Genomic DNA, 18,112 nt, shown 5'->3' on the forward strand with positions numbered 1-18,112 from the left:
AGCTCTGGCCACAGCATACTGAATAGCATAAGGACTCTTGTAGGGCTAGATGTTTGATTTAAAATGAAAAACACATGTCTGACAGAAAACCCAACAAAAATACAAAACGGTATATTATCTATATACTGTAAACTCTTCTAAAAGGGACTTTGTTTTTGACACAGACACTGTACCCCACACCAGTCCCACCCAGCCTAGGGCCCATCCTCTCTGAGTGGACTGAGTGGTCTTTGTCTGTGGGCTGCATTCCTGTCTCTGCCTCGTCCTGTCAGTGTCCTATCCCTGATAATCTGTCTGCCTGCATTAGAGCACAGTAAAGGATTATAGCAGTCAGTACACGAGCACACACACACACACGCAGACGTGTGCGGGCACACAGAGGGGCACACACACATACATGTGTGGGTCATTACAGTGCCTTCGGGAAAGACTTGACTTTTTCCACATTTTGTTAGGGTCGTTGTTCTGTTGGAAAGTGAACCTTTGCCCCAGTCTGAGATCCTGAGTGCTCTGTAGCAGGTTTTCAAGGATCTCTCTGTACTTTGCTCCGTTCATCTTTGCCTCGAACCTGACTAGTCTCCCAGTCCCTGCCGCTGAGTAACATCCCCACAGCATGATGCTGCCACCACCATGCTTCACTGTAGGGATGGTGCCAGGTTTCCTCCAGATGTGACGCTTGGCATTCAGGCCAAAGTGTTCATTCTTGGTTTCATCAGACCAGAGAATCTTGTTTCTCATGGACTGAGAGTCCTTTAGGTGACTTTTGGCAAACTCCAATTGGGCTGTCATGTGCCTTTTACTGAGGAGTGTCTTCCGTCTGGCCACTCTACCATAAAGGCCTGATTGGTGGAGTGCTGCAGAAATGGTTGTCCTTCTGTAAGGTTCTCCCATCTCCACAGAGAAACTCTAGAGCTCTGTCAAAGTGACCATTGGGTTCTTGGTCACCTCCAGACCAAAGCCCTTCTCCCCTGATTGCTCAGTTTGGCCAGGCAGCCAGCTCTAGGAAGAGTCTTGGTGGTTCTAAACTTCTTCCATTTAAGAATGATGGAAGCCACTGTGTTCTTGGGGACCTTCAATGCTGCAGAAATGTTTTGGTACACTTCCCCAGATCTGTGCCTCGACACAATCCTGTCTCGGAGCTCTGTGGACAACTCCTTCGACCTCGTGGCTTGGTTTTTGCTCTGACATGCACTGTCAACTATGGGACCTTTATAAAGACAGGTGTTTGCTTTCCTTAATCATGTCCAATCAATTGAATTTACCACAGGTGGACTCCAATCAATTTGTAGAAACATCTCAAAGATGACCAATGGAAACAGGATGCACCTGAGCTAAATATCGAGTCTCATAGCAAAGGGTCTGAATACTTATGTAAATAAGGTACTTCTGTTTTTTATTTTTAATCAATTTGCAAACATTTCTAAAAAACTGTTTTTGCTTTGTCATTATGGGGTATTGTGTATATTGAGGACATTTACAGTGGCTTGCGAAAGTATTCACCCTCCCTGGCATTTTTTCTATTTTGTTGCCTTACAACCTGGAATTAAAATACATTTTTTGGGGGGGGGTTGTATCATTTGATTTACACAACACTTTGAAGATGCAAAATATTTTTTATTGTGAAACAAACAAGAAATAAGATTAAAAAAAACAGAAAACTTGAGCTTGCATAACTATTCACCCCCCCAAAGTCAATACTTTGTAGAGACACCTTTTTGCAGTAATTACAGCTGCAAGTCTCTTGGGTATGTCTCTATAAGCTTGGTGCATCTAGCCACTGGGATTTTTGCCCATTCTTCAAGGCAAAACTGCTCCAGCTCCTTCAAGTTGGATGGGTTCCGCTGGTGTACAGCAATCTTTAAGTCATACCACATATTCTCAATTGGATTGAGGTCTGGGCTTTGACTAGGCCATTCCAAGACATTTAAATGTTTCCCCTTAAACCAATCGAGTGTTGCTTTAGCAGTATGCTTAGGGTCATTGTCTTGCTGGATGGTGAACCTCCGTCCCAGTCTCAAATCTCTGGAAGACTGAAACAGGTTTTCCTCAATAATTTCTCTGTATTTAGCGCCATCTATCATTCCTTCAATTCTGACCAGTTTCTCTGTCCCTGCCGATGAAAAACATCCCCACAGCATGATGCTGCCACCACCATGCTTCACTGTGGGGATGTTGTTCTCGGGGTGATGAGAGGTGTTGGGTTTGTGCCAGAAACAGCGTTCCTTGATGGCCAAAAAGCTGGTCCTTAAGTGTTGGTGGGCGGCCCTCTCTTGGCAGATTTGTTGTGGTGCCATATTCTTTCAATTTTTTAATAATGGATGTAATGGTGCTCCGTGGGATGTTCAAAGTTTCTGATCATTTTTTGTAACCCAACCCTGATCTGTACTTCTCCACAACTTTGTCCCTGACCTGTTTGGAGGGCTCCTTGGTCTTCATGGTGCCGCTTGCTTGGTGATGCCCCTTGCTTTGTGGTTTTGCAGACTCTGGGGCCTTTCAGAACAGTTGTGTATATATACTGAGATCATGTGACAGATCATGTGACACTTAGATTGCACACAGGTGGACTTTATTTAACTAATTATTAGACTTCTGAAGGTAATTGGTTGCACCAGACCTTATTTAGGGGCTTCATAGCAAAGGGGGTGAATACATATGCACACACCACTTTTCCATTTTTTACTTTTTTAAAACTTTTTTGAAACAAGTCATTTTTTTCATTTCACTTCACCAATTTGGACTATTTTGTGTATGTCCATTACTTGAAATCCAAATAAAAATCTATTTAAATTACAGGTTGTAATGCAACAAAATAGGAAAAATGCCAAGTGGGCTGAATACTTTTGGAAGGCACTGTATTATATTTTATTCATTTTAGAATAAGGCTGTAACTTAACAAAATGTGGAAAAAGTCACAGCGATGGCCACACACACAAAGCTGCTGCCATTGCATAACTACACATGCACAGGCATGAGCCCCCCTCCCTCTGTCATGCACCAGGAGCTCATGCCCCCTGTAGGCACTGGGGGGGAGGGGACTCAGAGCTCAGTAATGCCTATGTTAAGGTGGCGTCTCTTAAGGTGGTATGAGAATGATGAAAGTGAGTACAGGTGATTCTTTATTGTTACTCCAGGGTATTAGTAGATCATTTATCATTTCCGTCACTACACCAGAGTTAAACGATTTATTTGATCTATTTCATCTCCATTTCTTTTTTGACTCTCTCAAGAGAGAAAATTATTTTATCGTTTATGTTGGCCCGTCAGATTAGTTATTTCCACCTAAAGATATCTTAGTGCTCTTAGAGATTTGGCATATTGAGTATTGCACTTGACTGCATCCTCATCCTCAATCATTGATATGTAGGGAAGCCTTGTGTTTCGCTCTTGTACCTCTTTAGTCTACCCTCCTCTGACCATTCTCAGGTGGGGAACTACAAGCGCGCCGTTAAGCGGATTGACGACGGCCACCGGCTCTGCAATGACCTCATGGGATGCCTTCAGGAACGTTCCAAGATTGAGAAGGCCTATGGTGACCAGCTGACCGCCTGGTCCAAGAGATGGAGACAGCTGATCGAGAAAGGCCAGTATTGGGATTGTCTGTTTGGCGTCTGTTTTGAGGTCTTCATCCCATGTTAAATTCTTTGATTTAACTCACTGCTCAGCTCCACTTGTCCCGATTGTATTGTGAGTGTTTTCTGTAAGATGAGGAGCCTTAACTTGTGCAAGCTGGAACGGCTCATAAGAGCAGGAGCGTGAGACAGCTTGATGTACAAGTAGTGTGAGACGGCTTGATGTACAAGTACACCCCCTGGACAGGACGCTAGTCTATCGCAGGGCCTTACCCCCAATTTATCTCCTTAATGCTAAAGGCCAAACAGAGACGCATTGGATCCCATTTCTACAGTCTTTGGTATGATTCGGTTGGGGATCAGACTTCCAATCTTTCAATCTCAGGGCGGACACTATGACCACAAGGCCACTGAGTTGGTCACGTTCATATTTTCAATCATTTTTTTCTGCCAACTATATGTTGTGATTGAATGTCCCCTGTGATATTCTCTAACCCCAGGACCACAGTATGGCACTGTGGAGAGGGCCTGGCTGGGTGTGATGACCGAGGCTGAGAAGGTGAGTGAGCTGCACCAGGAGGTGAAGAACGGCCTGCTCAACGAAGACCTGGAGAAGGTCAAGAACTGGCAGAAGGAGGCCTACCACAAGCAGATGATCGGAGGCTTCAAGGAGGCCAAAGAGGCCGATGAGGGCTTCAAGAAGGCCCAGAAACCATGGGCCAAGAAGCTCAAAGAGGTAAGTGGACAGGAAGTTTTAGGGAAGGGGATCTGTTGTATCCTCCTTATTGCAAAATCACATGAATATCAATTACTTTTAGAGTGATTGGGAAAACCACTTTATTATTAAATACAAAGTGTACAATACAGTGAATGTATGAATGTGGGTAGCTATTTGACGCACTTGGCTGTCTTCATGACTGACCTCTGTGACTACAACTGGTTGATTAGTCTATTTGGTTGTGCATCAGTCCGTCTGGCTGCAAAGGTACTGCATGGGAGTAGGATGGGTGACGCACACATTACACAGCTGTCATCGGACTGGGACTCGCTGGAGTCAAGCAAATTTTATTTGTCACATGCGCCGAATACAACAGGTGTAGACCTTACAGTAAAATGCTTAATTACAAATCCTTAACCAACAATACAGTTTTAAGAAAATACCAAAAAAATAAGTAAGAGATAAGAATAACATATAATTAAAGAGCAGCAGTAAATAACAATAGCGGGGCTATATACAAGGGGTACCGGTCCAGAGTCAAAGTGCTGGGGCACCTGTGTCGAGGTAATTGAGGTAATATGTACATGTAGGTAGAGTTATTAAAGTGACTATGCATAGATAATAACAGAGAGTAGCAGCAGCGTAGAAGGGGTATGGGGGGGGGGTAATGCAAATAGTCTGGGTAGCCATTTGTTTAGCCATTTGTTCAGGAGTCTTATGGTTTGGGGGTAGAAGCTGTTTAGAAGCCTCTTGGACCTAGACTTGGCGCTCCGGTACCGCTTGCCGTGCGGTAGCAGAGAGAACTGTCTATGACTAGGGTGGCAGGAGTCTTTGACAATTTTTAGGGCCTTCCTCTGACACCGCCTAGTATAGAGGTCCTGGATAGCTGGAAGCTTGGCCCCGGTGATGTACTGGGCTGTACGCACTACCCTCTGTAGTGCCTTGCGGTCGGAGGCCGAGCAGTTGCCATACCAGGCAGTGATGCAACCAGTCAGGATGCTCTCGATGGTGCAGCTGTAAAACCTTTTGAGAATCTGAGGACCCGTGCCAAATCTTTTCAGTCTTCTGAGGGGGAATAAGTTTTGTCGTGCCCTCTTCACAACTGTCTTGGTGTGCTTGGACCATGTTAGTTTGTTGGTGATGTGGACGCCAAGGAACTTGAAACTCTACCTGCACCACTATAGCCCCGTCGATGAGAATGGGGGCGTGCTCGGTCCTCCTTTTCCTGTAGTCCACAATCATCTCATTTGTCTTGATCAGGTTGAGGGAGAGGTTGTTGTCCTTGCACCACATGGCCAGGTCTCTGACCTCCTCCCTATAGGCTGTCTCATCGTTGTCGGTGATCAGGCCTACCACTGTTGTGTCATCAGCAAACTTAATGATGGTGTTGGAGTCATGCGGCCGTGCGGTCATGAGTGAACAGGGAGTACAGGGGAGGAGGACTGAGCACGCACCCCTGAGGGGCCTCCGGGTTGAGGATCAGCATGGCGGATGTGTTGTTACCTACCCTTACCACCTGGGGGCGGCCTGTCAGGAAGTCCAGGATCCAGTTTGAGAGGGAGGTGTTTAGTCCCAGTCCTTAGCTTAGTGATGAGCTTTGAGGGCACTATGTTGTTGAACGCTGAACTGTAGTCAATGGATAGCATTCTCACATAGGTGTTCCTTTTGTCCAGGTGTGAAAGGGAGGGGTGGAGTGCAATAGAGACGGCATAATCTGTGGATCGGTTTGAGCGTTATGCAAATTGGAGTGGGTCTAGGGTTTCTGGGATAATGGTGTTGATGCGAGCCTTTACCAGCCTTTCTAAGCATTTCATGGCTACAGACGTGAGTGCTATGGGTCGGTAGTCATTTAGGCAGGTTACCAAATCAAATCAAATTTTATTGGTCACATACACATGGTTAGCAGATGTTAATGCGAGTGTAGCGAAATGCTTGTGCTTCTAGTTCTGACAGTGCATTAATATCTAACAAGTAATCAAGCAATTTCCCAACAACTACCTAATACACACAAATCTAAAGGGGTGAATGAGAATATGTACATATAAATACAAAATACCGTATATACCTATGATATGAGTAATGTAAGATATGTAAACATATGTAAAGTGCCTTTATTTAAAGTGGCATTGTTTAAAGTGACTAGTGATCCATTTATTAAAGTGGCCAGTAATTGCATCTCAATGTAGGCAGCAGCCTCTGAGTTAGTGATTGCTGTTTAGCAATCTGATGGCCTTGAGATAGAAGCTGTTTTTCTGTCTCTCGGTCCCAGCTTTGATGCACCTGTACTGACCTCGCCTTCTGGATGGTAGCGGTGTGAACAGGTAGTGGCTTGGGTGGTTGTTGTCCATGATGATCTTTTTGGGCTTCCTGTGACATCGAGTGCTGTAGGTGTCATGGAGGGCAGGTAGTTTGTCCCCAGTGATGCGTTGTGCAGACCACACCACCCTCTGAAGAGCCTTGTTGAGGGGGGTGCTGTTGCCGTACCAGCCCGACACGATGCTCTCGATTGTGCATCTGTAAAAGTTTATCAAGGTTTTGGGTGAAGAGGCAAATTTCTTTAGCCTCCTGTTGCGCCGCCTTCACCACACTGTCTGTGTGGGTGGACCATTTCAGTTTGTCTGTGATGTGTACGCCGAGGAACTTGAAACTTTCCACCTTCAGCACTGCTGTCCCTTCGATGTGGATAGGGAGATGCTCCCTCTGCTGTTTCCTGAAGTCCACAATCATCTCCTTATTTTGTTGACGTTGAGTGAGAGGTTGTTTTCCTGACACCACACTCCGAATGCCCTCACCTCCTCCCTGTAGGCTGTCTCATCATTTAGGCAGGTTGCCTTCGTGTTCTTGGGCACAGGGAACTATGGTGGTCTGCTTGAAACATGTTGGTATTACAGACTTAGACAGGGAGAGGTTGAAAATGTCAGTGAAGTCACTTGCCAGTTGGTCAGCGCATGCTCGGAGTACACGTCCTGGTAATCCGTCTGGCCCTGCGGCCTTGTGAATGTTGACCTGTTTAAAGGTCTTACTCACATCGGCTGTGGAGAGCGTGATCACACAGTCGTCCGGAACAGCTGATGCTCTCATGCATGTTTCAGTGTTACTTGCCTCGAAGTGAGCATAGAAGTTATTTAGCTCGTCTGGTAGGCTCGTGTCACTGGGCAGCTCTCGGCTGTGCTTCCCTTTGTAGTCTGTTATAGTGTGCAAGCCCTGCCACATCCACCGAGTGTCGGAGCCGGTGTAGTACGATTTGATCTTAGTCCTGTATTGATGCTTTGCCTGTTTGATGGTTCGTCGGAGGGCATAGCGGGATTTGTTATAAGCTTCCGGGTTAGACTCCTGCTCCTTGAAAGAGGCGGCTCTACCCTTTAGCTCAGTGTGAATGTTGCTTGTAATCCATGGCTTCTGGTTGGGGTATGTAAGTACAGTCACTGTGGGAACGACAACCTCGATGCACTTATTGATGAAGCCAGTGACTGATGTGGTGTGGTCAGATGAGACCAAAATGGAGCTCTTTGGCATCAACTCAACTCGCCTTGTTCGGAGGAGGAGGAATGCTGCCTATGACCCCAAGAACACCATCTCCACCGTCAAACATGGAGGTGGAAACATTATGCTTTGGGGGTGTTTTTTCTGCTAAGGAGACAGGACAACTTCACTGCATCAAAGGGACGATGGACGGGGCCATGTACTGTCAAATCCTGGGTGAGAACCTCCTTCCCTCAGCCAGGGCATTGAAAATGGGTCGTGGATGGGTATTCCAGCATGACAATAACCCAAAACACACGGCCAAGGCAACAAAGGAGTGGCTCAAGAAGAAGCACATTAAGGTCCTGGAGTGGCCTAGCCAGTCTCTAGACCTTAATCCCATAGAAAATCTGTGGAGGGAGCTGAAGGTTCGAGTTGCCAAACGTCAGTCTCGAAACCTTAATGACTTGGAGAAGATCTGCAAAGAGGAGTGGGACAAAATCCCTCCTGAGATGTGTGCAAACCTGGTGGCCAACTACAAGAAACGTCTGACTTCTGTGATTGCCAACAAGGGTTTTGCCACCAAGTACTAAGTCATGTTTTGCAGAGGGGTCAAATACTTATTTCCCTCATGAAAATGCAAATCATTTTATAACATTTTTGACATGCGTTTTTCTGGATTTTTTTGTTGTTATTCTGTCTCTCACTGTTCAAATAAACCTACTATTAAAATTATAGACTGATAATTTCTTTGTAAGTGGGCAAACGTACAAAATCAGCAGGGGATCAAATACTTTTTTCCCCCACTGTAGCTACAGGTGTTTATGTGTTAGTTCTGTTTTGTGTAGTATAATGAGTCTTACTGCATCACTCATCCAAGCTGACCATCAGAGAAGAACATTGCCCTTTCAACAATAACTAAATTAAGTCACCTGCATGCTTAGATTTATTAGTATTTATCCAATTTATCTATAGAGATACTAAGATTGTATACGTGCTTCCACAGATGGAGACTGCTAAGAAAACGTACCACATGGCGTGTAAGGAGGAGAAACTGGCCGCCACCCGAGAGGCAGATGGGAAGACACAGGCCTCCGTCACAACTGATCAGCAGAAGAAACTCCACGAGAAAACAGACAAGTGCAAACATGACATGCAGAAGGTGAGACAGAGGTCCGACTAATGGAAAAAAGGACATGACAACCTTTTTTGTACAAATGTATGAAAATTACACCATAGAATTTGATGTTCTGCATATCAAATATGTCGTGACTTGACTTTAACATTAATCTGAAGACTGTTATTTATTTAATTAAATAACTATGTTTAATTGTTACCCAATTAAATTAATAATGTAACAATTAACTCATTAGGATCTGGGACACCACAAGAGCGGTTCTTTAAAGATTTATTATTAAACTCTAAAAGGATTTTACCTATCACATCTATAAACAATCAACTTATTAATCATAACCTCGTATCATATCATCATTCTGAACGGTCGTATCCTCCTTGCATGTGAAAAAACATGAGCCTTACTTATGATTTAGTACTACACAAATTGGTTTAATTATTTATTTACTAGCTAATTAAATGGGAACACAGGATAAACATACACACTCTGCACCGGTTATTGACTGGGGACTTAATACGTTGAAAACAGGTCTCTAGCGGAATGATAACAACATGGCTGCTTGTTAAAGAAGAGATGGAGAGGGTGAGAGAGAGGCACAGAGACACTTAACATTGGTATGTTCAGAAACAACTTTCACCTACAGTAACCATAAACTTTACACACGAACTGCCGCCCGCTTTGAGTAAGAAATCATGAATGTATTTACGTGAAATGCCAGGGTCTGCTGGGGTTCTCTCGGTGAACAAGGGGGTTTATCTTTTTTGGCATTCTTGTAAGGCTCTGATTGTCTGAAATGGTTTGAACAAGTCTTCTACTGTTGTCCTTCTTTGTAGTTGTCCGGTATCCGGTGACTTGTCGTGTAGTGCTGAACAGAACTACAGAGTTGATTTTCCTTCCATTCCCTCTTGAAGATGCTTCTTTGAAGATAGGCTAGCCAGCCGTATCTATGGTTCCCCAGTAGGGTGATGAGAGTAGAGTAATACGATAGTTTGAGTAGAGTAACAGGATGGCCCTACTTAAATTCGCTTTCGAAGATGCTTTACTTAGGTCAGCTAATCAGCCGTACCAGTGATTGTCCGGGAGGGGAGTTTATCTTCTCCACCTCATGTTGAGATTCAAAGTTCAAACCATTTTAAACATGCAGCTGCCGCTTCACACTTTTTCTGGTCTAATGTGTTCTTAACCCATCATTTATACCTTTTGCTCGAAAGGGGTAGTTTGGGTAGGCTGACACACTCTCTGACCTCACTTCGGGGCGGTGACTACTCACAGTGCAAAGTTATGGAAAACAATTATCTCTTATAGCTCTTCACATCACATCCCTCTCTTTACAAAAACACTTTCATCATTTTTCCTATTACATGCACAACGCATAGTATGGGAACTTGGGTGGGTATACTTTCCAAGTTACATGATTTCCTTTATAATATTTTTAATGACATCACAAAATCACAAACAAAATGACATTAGTGTTTTATAGATCGCCTCTGACCATTCCTCACGATTTACATTAGAAATATTTTTCCAGTATTCGCTTTTGAACGTATTCGAGTTTCAGCGGGAAAAATGTCTGTTGAGACAAAGCACATTTCTTTAGTGAATTTGGAGAGCGCAAGCCTGGATCTTCTCCCTTGATTTACAACAGGACGTGAGTTGTTCATCCCCACTAGTTCTTTCCTTCCACCTCTACAGGTGAAAGGGGATCTGATTGAAGTTATTCATTGCAAACCTGATGTGACCTATTTGGATTCTCGTGGACAGTCAGGACAAACATCTACATGAACATTTTAGTCATTTAGCAAACGGTCTTATCCAGAGCGACCTACAGTTGGTGCATTCACCTTAAGATAGCTAGGTGAGACAACCACAACCAAACAGGTGACAATTACATTTTGTCTAGTGTCATTACAACTTTTAAAATACAGTTGAAGTTGGAAGTTTACATACACTTAGGTTGGAGTCGTTAAAACTCGTTTTTCAACCACTCCACAAATTTCTTGTTAACAAACTAGTTTTGGCAAGTCGGTTAAGACATCTACTTTGTGCATGACACAAGTAATTTTTCCAACAATTGTTTACAGACAGATTATTTCACTTTATCACAATTCCAGCGGGTCAGACGTTTACACACATTAAGTTGACTGTGCCTTTAAACAGTTTGGAAAATTCCAGAAAATGATGTCATGGCTTTAGAAGCTTCCGATAGGCTAATTGACATCATTTGAGTCAATTGGAGGTGTACCTGTGGATGTATTTCAAGGCCTACCTTCAAACCCAGTGCCTCTTTGCTTGACATCATGGAAAAATCAAAAGAAATCAGCCAAGACCTCAGAAAGAAAATTGTAGACCTCCACAAGTCTAGTTCATCCTTGGGAGCAATTTCCAAACACCTGAAGGTACCATGTTCATCTGTACAAACAATAGTACGCAAGTATAAACACCATGGGACCACACAGCCGTCATACCGCTCAGGGAGGAGACGTGTTCTGTCTCCTAGAGATGAACGTACTTTGGTGTGAAAAGTGCAAATCAATCCCAGAACAACAGCAAAGGACCTTGTGAAGATGCTGGAGGAAACAGTTACAAAAGTATCTATATCCACAGTAAAATGAGTCCTATATCGACATAACCTGAAAGGCTGCTCAGCAAGGAAGAAGCCACTGCTCCAAAACCGCCATAAAAAAGCCAGACTACGGTTTGCAACTGCATATAGGGACAAAGATCGTATTTTTTGGAGAAATGTCCTTTGGTCTGATGAAACAAAAATAGAACTGTTTGGCCATAATGACCATCGTTATGTTTGGAGGAAAAAGGGGGAGGCTTGCAAGCCGAAGAACACCATCCCAACCGTGAAGCACGGGGGTGGCAGCATCATGTTGTGGGGGTGCTTTGCTGCAGGAGGGACTGGTGCACTTCACAAAATATCTGGCATCATGAGGGAGGACAATTATGTGGATATATTGAAGCAACATCTCAAGACATCAGTCAGGAAGTTAAAGCTTGGTCGCAAATGGATCTTCCAAATGGACAATGAGCCCCAAGCATACTTCCAAAGTTGTGGCACAATGGTTTAAGGACAACAAGGTCAAGGTATTGGAGTGGCCATCACAAAGCCCTTACCTCAATCTTATAGAACATTTGTGGGCAGAATTGAAAATGCGTGTGCGAGTAAGGAGGCCTACAAACCTGACTCAGTTACACCAGCTCTGTCAGGAGGAATGGGCCAAAATTCACCCAATGTATTGTGGGAAGCTTGTGGAAGGCTACCCGAAACATTTGACCCAAGTTAAACAATTTAAAGGCAATACTACCAAATACTAATTGAGTGTATGTAAACTTCTGACCCACTGGGAATGTGATATAAGAAATGAAAGCTGAAATAAATCATTCTCTCAACTATTATTCTGACATTTCACATTCTTAAAATAAAGTGGTGATCCTAACTGACCTAAAACAGGGAATTTTTACTAATAATAAATGTCAGGAATTGTGAAAAACTGAGTTTAAATGTATTTGGCAAAGGTGTCTGTAACCTTCCGACTTCAACTGTATATATAGTGGTATTAACACTGTGGTGAGTGTGTGTGCTATTGCAGTATACTAAGTACATCATATCTCAAACAGACTGATCATTATTATTAGTTTATGTTTCTGTTAGTGGCTCAAGTGAAATAAAGCTGTGAAAAACAGAATCAATGCAGGACTATTTAAGACGACTCAGTGAGATTACAGTGGTTATCACACAGGACATAATCCAGCAGGGTGGATCTCCGACTCTATTCACGGAGCCCTGGTAATGACAAAAGCAGATTACTCTGGGCCAGGGAGAGTAAGATGCTTATAGTATACACACACACGGTGTACGGATGCAGGTTGCTTGGTATTCAACCCAGAGTGCAAAATGTCTAGTTGTAATGCCGTCATAATGACATCATTATCTGTCATAGCTGATGCTGTCCTTATCATCCCCTAGGCTAAGGAGAAGTATGAGAAGTCTCTGTCAGAGTTGAGTGCGGTCACTCCCCCATACCAGGAGAGCATGGAGCAAGTGTTTGACCAGTGCCAGCAGCATGAGGTCAAGAGACTCACCTTCCTTAAAGAGATCCTGCTGGACATTAAACGCCACCTCAATCTCACTGAGAACCAAAGGTCAGTGACTGGTGTTATCCTCTATCGTCCCATACATACTGCAGCCCATCCTCTATTACATAACCTACATCAACCTATTTTCCCACATGGCCTTTGAATGAAAGGGATATTGAGGAAAACATTTCAGTTGGTACAAGATCAGACCTGTGTTTAAATACTATTTAGGGTATTTCAATACTTTTAAAGAAATTTTGATGTAAATATTTTTCGATTTTTTTCTTGGAAAATAAACGTTGTTGAATATTGGAATGTATTTGGAAATACACTTGGAAAAGTATTGGCGCGTATTTGGAAATACTCAAAGACACAGAACAGTGTATTTTCAAATGCAGATATTTAATTACTCAAATTATTCAAACCCAGGTCAGTTTAGTCGTAGGGGTATTTGAAATAATGTATTTGGAAATACAGTAAGTACATCTTCTTGGCTATTTATAGAAACTTATTTGAAATTACCTTAAAATACTTCAAATAGAAGTAGCTGATTTGGCCACATTATTTGAAAATACTCGAATACACAGAAAATAAGTATTTAAATGACAAATACTTAAATACTCATGTGTTTTAACCCAGTCTTGTTCAGATGTTGTACATACAGTGCATTCGGAATGTATTCAGACCCCTTGCCTTTATCCACATTTTGTTACGTTACAGCCTTATTCTAAAATTGATTAAATTAATGTTTTACTCATCAATCTACGCACAATACCCCATAATGACAAAGCGAAAACAGGTTTTTGGACGTTCTGACCCTTTGCCTTGAGACCCGAAATTGAGCTCAGGTGCATCCTGTTTGCATTGATCATCCTTGGTAAATTCTGCAACATTGAAGGACCCCATGAACACAGTGGCTTCCATCATTCTTAAATGGAAGGAGTTTGAAACCACCAAGACTCTTACTAGCGCTGGCCGCGTGGCCAAACTGAGCAATCTGAGGAGAAGGGCCTTGGTCAGGGCGGTGATCAAGAACCCAATGGTCACTCTGACAGAGCTCCAGAAGGATAAACATCTCTGCAGCACTCCGCCAATCAGGCCTTTATGGTAGACTGGCCAGACGGAAGCCACTCCACTTGGAGTTTGCCAAAAGTCACCTAAAGGGCTCTCAGACCATGAGAAACAAGATTCTCTGGTCTGATGAAACCAAGATTAAACTCTTTGGCCTGGAGGAAACCTAGGACCATCCCTACAGTGAAGCATGGTGGTGGCAGCATCATGCTGTGGGGATTTGTTCAGTGGAAGGGACTAGGAGACTAGTCAGGATCAAGGGAAAGATGAATGGAGCAAAGTACAGAGAGGTCCTTGATGAAAACCTGCTCCAGAGCGCTCAGGACCTCAGACTGGGGCGAAGGTTCACCTTCCAACAGAACAACGACCCTAAGCACACAGCCAAGACAACGCAGGAGTGACTTCTGAATGTCCAGAGCCTGGACATGAACCCGATCGAACATCTCTGGAGAGACCTGAAAATAGCTGTGCAGCGACGCTCCCCATCCAACCTGACAGAGCTTGAGAGGATCTGCAGAAAAGAATGGGAGAAACTCCCCAAATACAGGTGTCACAGGTGTCAAAATGAGTAGACCAAGGTGCAGCGTGGAATATGTTAATCTTGTAGTTTTAATGAAAAATGAACACTTTACAAATTAAACAAAAAATGGCAGCCGACAGTTCCGTCAGGTACTTACAATTAAATGGAAAACAACTACCCCCAAACCCCAAAGGAAAAACAGGCTGCCTAAGTATGGTTCCTAATCAGAGACAACGATAGACAGCTGCCTCTGGTTAGGAACCATACTCGGCCCAACACAAAGAAATACAAAACATAGAATGCCCACCCCACACCCTGACCTAACCATATAGAGGAACAAACCCTCTCTCTCAGGTCAGGGCATGACAACAGGCGTGCCAGGTTTGTACCTAAGAAGACTTGAGGCTGTAATCGCTGCCAAAGGTGCTTCAACAAAGTACTGAGTAAAGGGTCTGAATACTTATGTAAATGTGATATTTCAGTTTTTGCTTTGTCATTATGGGGTATTGTCTATAGATGGGTGAGAAAAAAATACAATTTCATCCATTTTCGAATAAGGCATTACGTAACAAAATGTGGAAAAAGTCAAGGGTGTCTGAATACTTTCCAAATGCACTGTACAATGAAATTGGTATCATCTACACAACAGCAAATCTGCCTTGAAAAACGATTCTACATTAGTGTTGCTAATACAGTCAAAATACTTTAATTACAGCACTGATCTCTAAGTGCTTATATGCATTATTTTTAGTTATTAGTTGAGTCTATGGGTTATTTAAAACGTCACATTCAGAGGAAATCTACTCCCAATGTGCTTGATTTATGTTGTCGCTTTCATTACAGTTAGTTTCAAATAGATTAATCTCAACACATTTCAGTCTTTCGGTCACAACTCCAATTACGCCGATAATGCAGTTAATTACATTTCAGATAAATTGCATCATGTCAGAGTGAATGCTTGTTATATTCTTGGCTGTGAATCAAATTGCATGTGATACAAAGCCAGGTTCCATGGTGATTGGAATAAGAAGTTCATTGAAGCTGTTTCCTGGGTGTTTGGTCTTGATTTATGATTAGTATGGAGGATGAGTGTAGGCTTTTATAGTGTGGTATGGAGTACTAAGTGCACTGGCCTTTCGGACCACAGTATTGGTGAAACCCATAAATCAACCATAGACAGGGTTATGGTAAGCTAACAACTACAAACCCAGCCTCAGCTTCCGGTAACACACTTATGCAAAGACAGACAGCTTGTCTCAGTGACAGCAGTAAAAGCAGAAACATCACTTGTAACTTGTATGTGTTTGGAAGAATTTGAATCGTCCATTTGATTGTCCATTATAGCATCTTACGCCTACATTTTTTGCAATATCACCCATGAAATGTCATTATCTGTAGGGCTTGACTGTCAGTTATTCTGTGTTTTTGTCTCCACCTTTTGGTGGAATAATGCCATCTATCGGGACTCCACCTCATATCTCACTACTCCAATTTGAATGCAAATGTGTTGTCTGTATTCTGTGTAGCCTCACCTCATGCTAGGAATGGGCCCGAATTACCTTGTCTTTGAACCATTCCACTCTGTTGTTCTGAGTGCTGGCGCTTCATAAACAACTAGAAACCCTCCAGGAAAACAGCAGCATCAGCGCTGGACAGATTTCACTGGCAGCCCTACTGTATTATTGTCCCTTAAACAGGCCCCCTCTCTCTCTGCGTGTTACAATGTGCTCTCTGTCCTCTCCCCAGCTATGGCACGGTATACAGAGAACTGGAGCGCACCATCCTGGCTGCCAACACACAGGAGGACCTGCAGTGGTTCAGCAACCACCATGGCCCTGGCATGCATATGAACTGGCCCATGTTTGAGGTACTGTGCTGCATTACTTCAACATAGTTGTCTGTTCAGGAATATTTACAACAACATGTAGGCTACCTGGTTCAGGTATTCATAGACATTTCTCCCCAGATACAAGCATGCATTTTTAATAACACCGTTCAGTACAGTTGCTTTTAGTTGGAAGATTGTTGATTTACTGACTGATTTAAAAGGAAAAGTTAAATGCCATTGGCCAGATCTGAGTCTCTGCTTCAGTATAGACGTATTTATCATCTGCTCTGCCTTCCAGGACTATAACCCAGATGCCGCTGCTGTTGTTAAGAGGGAGAAGGTGCAGAAGCCGGCTGGGGCCCCACCGACCCCCAGCACTGACCATGTCGCACCCCCTGGAGACCGCGGCAGGTGAGAGGATCACTCCACTGGTGAAACTACTACTGACAAAAACACACACACACACACAATGACATGCCAGGGTTCATCAATATCTCCCATGATGACCTACCAATTGTTTTCCTGTCTTCCTTCAATTGATCAGCATCAGCGCTGATCATGTGGCACTGCCTGGTGACCGTGGCAGGTGAGAGGACCACAACACTGATCAAACACTACACACACCATCTACTGCCACACACCATCTACTGCCACACCGGGACCTACCCTAGTCAAACCATTTAAATGTCATCAAACACTACACACACCATCTACTGCCACACACCATCTACTACCACACCGGGACCTACCCTAGTCAAACCATTTAAATGTCATCAAACACTACACACACCATCTACTGCCACACACCATCTACTGCCACACCGGGACCTACCCTAGTCAAACCATTTAAATGTCATCAAACACTACACATACCATCTACTGCCTCACACCATCTACTGCCACACCGGGACCTACCCTAGTCAAACCATTTAATGTCATCAAACACTACACACACCATCTACTGCCACACACCATCTACTGCCACACCGGGACCTACCCTAGTCAAACCATTTAAATGTCATCAAACACTACACACACCATCTACTGCCACACACCATCTACTGCCACACCGGGACCTACCCTAGTCAAACCATTTAAATGTTATCAAACACTACACACACCATCTACTGCCGCACACCATCTACTGCCACACCGGGACCTACCCTAGTCAAACCATTTAAATGTCATCAAACACTACACACACCATCTACTGCCACACACCATCTACTGCCACACCGGGACCTACCCTAGTCAAACCATTTAAATGCCATCAAACACGCGGGATCTAACATGCCTTTTTTTACAGTCTCCATTTAATTAACTGGATATATATTGATTATATAGATGTCTTTCATTTACTCTGTTAATTACTATTGCTCTAGTCTACAGTAGTCATGTTTGTATTTTCTATGAAATTCTCCCGATCAAACCCATGTATATCTTCCTAACCCTTTTGTTGCAGTGTGAGCAGCTATGAAAAGAACCAGGCCTACTCCACTGATTGGTCCGATGATGAGGCGCCTGCAGCCCATTCAGGCGGTGAGACCAATGGGGGTGGGAATGAAAACTCCTTTGAGGAAGACTCTAGCAGCGCTGGAAAAGGGGGTGCTGGGACCGGGACTGCGTCTGGGGTCCGGGTGCGTGCTCTGTATGATTATGACGGACAGGAACAAGATGAGCTCACCTTCAAAGCTGGTAAGCAACGACAACACTTCACCATCTTTGA

At 43.6% G+C, this 18,112-nt stretch overlaps 1 protein-coding gene across 4 annotated transcripts in view; it reads left to right on the top strand.

The window, feature by feature from the left end:
- LOC115168140 (protein kinase C and casein kinase substrate in neurons protein 1) overlaps positions 1 to 18,112 on the top strand; it is a 71,627-nt gene that overhangs the window by 48,723 nt on the left and 4,792 nt on the right. For 3 of the 4 annotated variants that reach the window (XM_029723118.1, XM_029723117.1, XM_029723119.1), the window contains 8 exons: positions 3,424 to 3,580; positions 4,070 to 4,305; positions 8,756 to 8,911; positions 12,858 to 13,033; positions 16,305 to 16,425; positions 16,685 to 16,797; positions 16,931 to 16,972; positions 17,849 to 18,081. In XM_029723118.1, the coding sequence (XP_029578978.1) occupies positions 3,424 to 3,580; positions 4,070 to 4,305; positions 8,756 to 8,911; positions 12,858 to 13,033; positions 16,305 to 16,425; positions 16,685 to 16,797; positions 16,931 to 16,972; positions 17,849 to 18,081 (1,234 nt within the window). The remainder of the gene's footprint in view (positions 1 to 3,423; positions 3,581 to 4,069; positions 4,306 to 8,755; positions 8,912 to 12,857; positions 13,034 to 16,304; positions 16,426 to 16,684; positions 16,798 to 16,930; positions 16,973 to 17,848; positions 18,082 to 18,112) is intronic. The other variant, XM_029723121.1, reaches the window with a different exon arrangement.

This window comes from Salmo trutta, chromosome 30 (genome assembly GCF_901001165.1).
Source record: "Salmo trutta chromosome 30, fSalTru1.1, whole genome shotgun sequence".
Classification (NCBI taxonomy): domain Eukaryota; kingdom Metazoa; phylum Chordata; class Actinopteri; order Salmoniformes; family Salmonidae; genus Salmo; species Salmo trutta.